General features: G+C 35.8%; 1 protein-coding gene across 1 annotated transcript in view; it reads right to left on the bottom strand.

Moving 5' to 3' along the window:
* The window catches only part of LOC107586633 (frizzled-3-like), a 34,473-nt gene that overhangs the window by 30,845 nt on the left and 2,012 nt on the right, over positions 1 to 1,616 (bottom strand). The window contains exon 3 of the mRNA XM_016274086.1: positions 1,143 to 1,283. Within this exon, the coding sequence (XP_016129572.1) occupies positions 1,143 to 1,283 (141 nt within the window). The remainder of the gene's footprint in view (positions 1 to 1,142; positions 1,284 to 1,616) is intronic.

A 1,616-nucleotide genomic window follows, 5' to 3' on the forward strand; every position in this document is an offset into this window, starting at 1 on the left:
ACACACACACACACACACATACACATACATACACAGTATATAGTGCCTCGCACACCTGAATCTGTAGCAGGTTTGTTGAATAAATGTTTAAAATAAACCACAAGCAATTTTCTTTCTTTTTTTGTAGTTTAAATAATTAATTATAATTATTTTAGCCTTTTTATTAAAAGGAGATTATATCTACTATCCTTGATGACAGACATATCAGCACCTACGTTTATTTTCTTGATGAATAACAGATCCATTACATACACGCAAAAGACCTCAGGGCAAACATGATCTCACTGCATTTCATATGGATATGATTCATCAAAATGGCCGTGGCAGGCATTAAAACTATGAGAAAGTCCTAAACAAGCATGTTCTGCATTACGCAAATGGGGAGAAGAGAAAATGAAAAATTTAGTATGTTTTTAGCATTAAATGCCACTATAACCGTTCAAAATAAGAATTTTGGTAGGTTATACTGTAAATAAAAATATATATAAAATATATTTTATATAGAATCTAAATATAAAGTAAATATTTAAAAAAGTATATATATATATATATATAAAAATTTAAAATATATATTTTTAATATTTAAAACTTTAAAATTATGAAAAAACTATTAAAGAAATGAATTGCACATCCAAACTGGATAAACAGTCAGAATTTTTGGGTTCATGCCCACAATTTCTATAAGGCAGCAAAATCACACTGTAAATGTTATGGAAAACGGGCATAATGCATCGCAAAACCTCAAGATATTTTCAACAATAACCTTATTAACCATAAAACTTATTTTAGAGATTAAAAGCAGATAGCTGGCCACCACAGATATAGATTATACGACAAGAGCAAGTTGTAGACACAAGAAAAGCACCTTATAACACAGCATGTTACAATTTGAAGATTAAAATAACATGCACAAACCCCTAAAAACAGCACCTACAATCCTTCATCTCTCACATTTAAAAAAATATATATAATAAAGCTTATTTCACTTGTCAAGAGCCACCGTCAGTCTAAATTATTCAAGCTCATCAAAGCACCAACCACAAACCACAAGCTTCCACGACAAACAGCTCCATGGCAACCTAGTTTTCCTGCCACCTTCTCTAAATCCCAGCAGTATAAGACAGAAGGAAAAGCACAGTTACCTCCATGGCCAGAGCGGCGGTCTGCTGGTCGTAGTGGTTGAGGAGGTTGGGCATGAAGGTGGTGTTGTAGGGAAGATCCTGGCACATTCGGAGGCCGATGGACTCGCAGGTGAACATGCTGTGACTGCCCACCGAATCCATGTGGATGCCCAGGCTGCCCGTGAACAGGGACAGAACACGCAGAGCAGCCAAGGGCCACATCCTTCGTTTCCTCCAGGGGGCGCCTGGTGGCTCAAAAGCACAATCCGCCGTTGAGTCGCATTCACATCCAACGACGTGTTTTGCGTTGTTAGAGAAGCTTATCCTTTAAAACCTGTAATTGTTTAAAAGCATTTATTTGACAGATTAGTATCTGACATACAATTGTGAAAAATCTATCACAAGTCTTACTATAAAATTAACTTCAACACTATTTTAAGGTCATCACAATCGACTCTGATTAGTCCAGGCTTAAAAGCGATGAGAAAAGTAACA

This window comes from Sinocyclocheilus grahami, unplaced genomic scaffold (genome assembly GCF_001515645.1).
Source record: "Sinocyclocheilus grahami isolate Dianchi unplaced genomic scaffold, SAMN03320097.WGS_v1.1 scaffold84.1, whole genome shotgun sequence".
Taxonomy (NCBI): domain Eukaryota; kingdom Metazoa; phylum Chordata; class Actinopteri; order Cypriniformes; family Cyprinidae; genus Sinocyclocheilus; species Sinocyclocheilus grahami.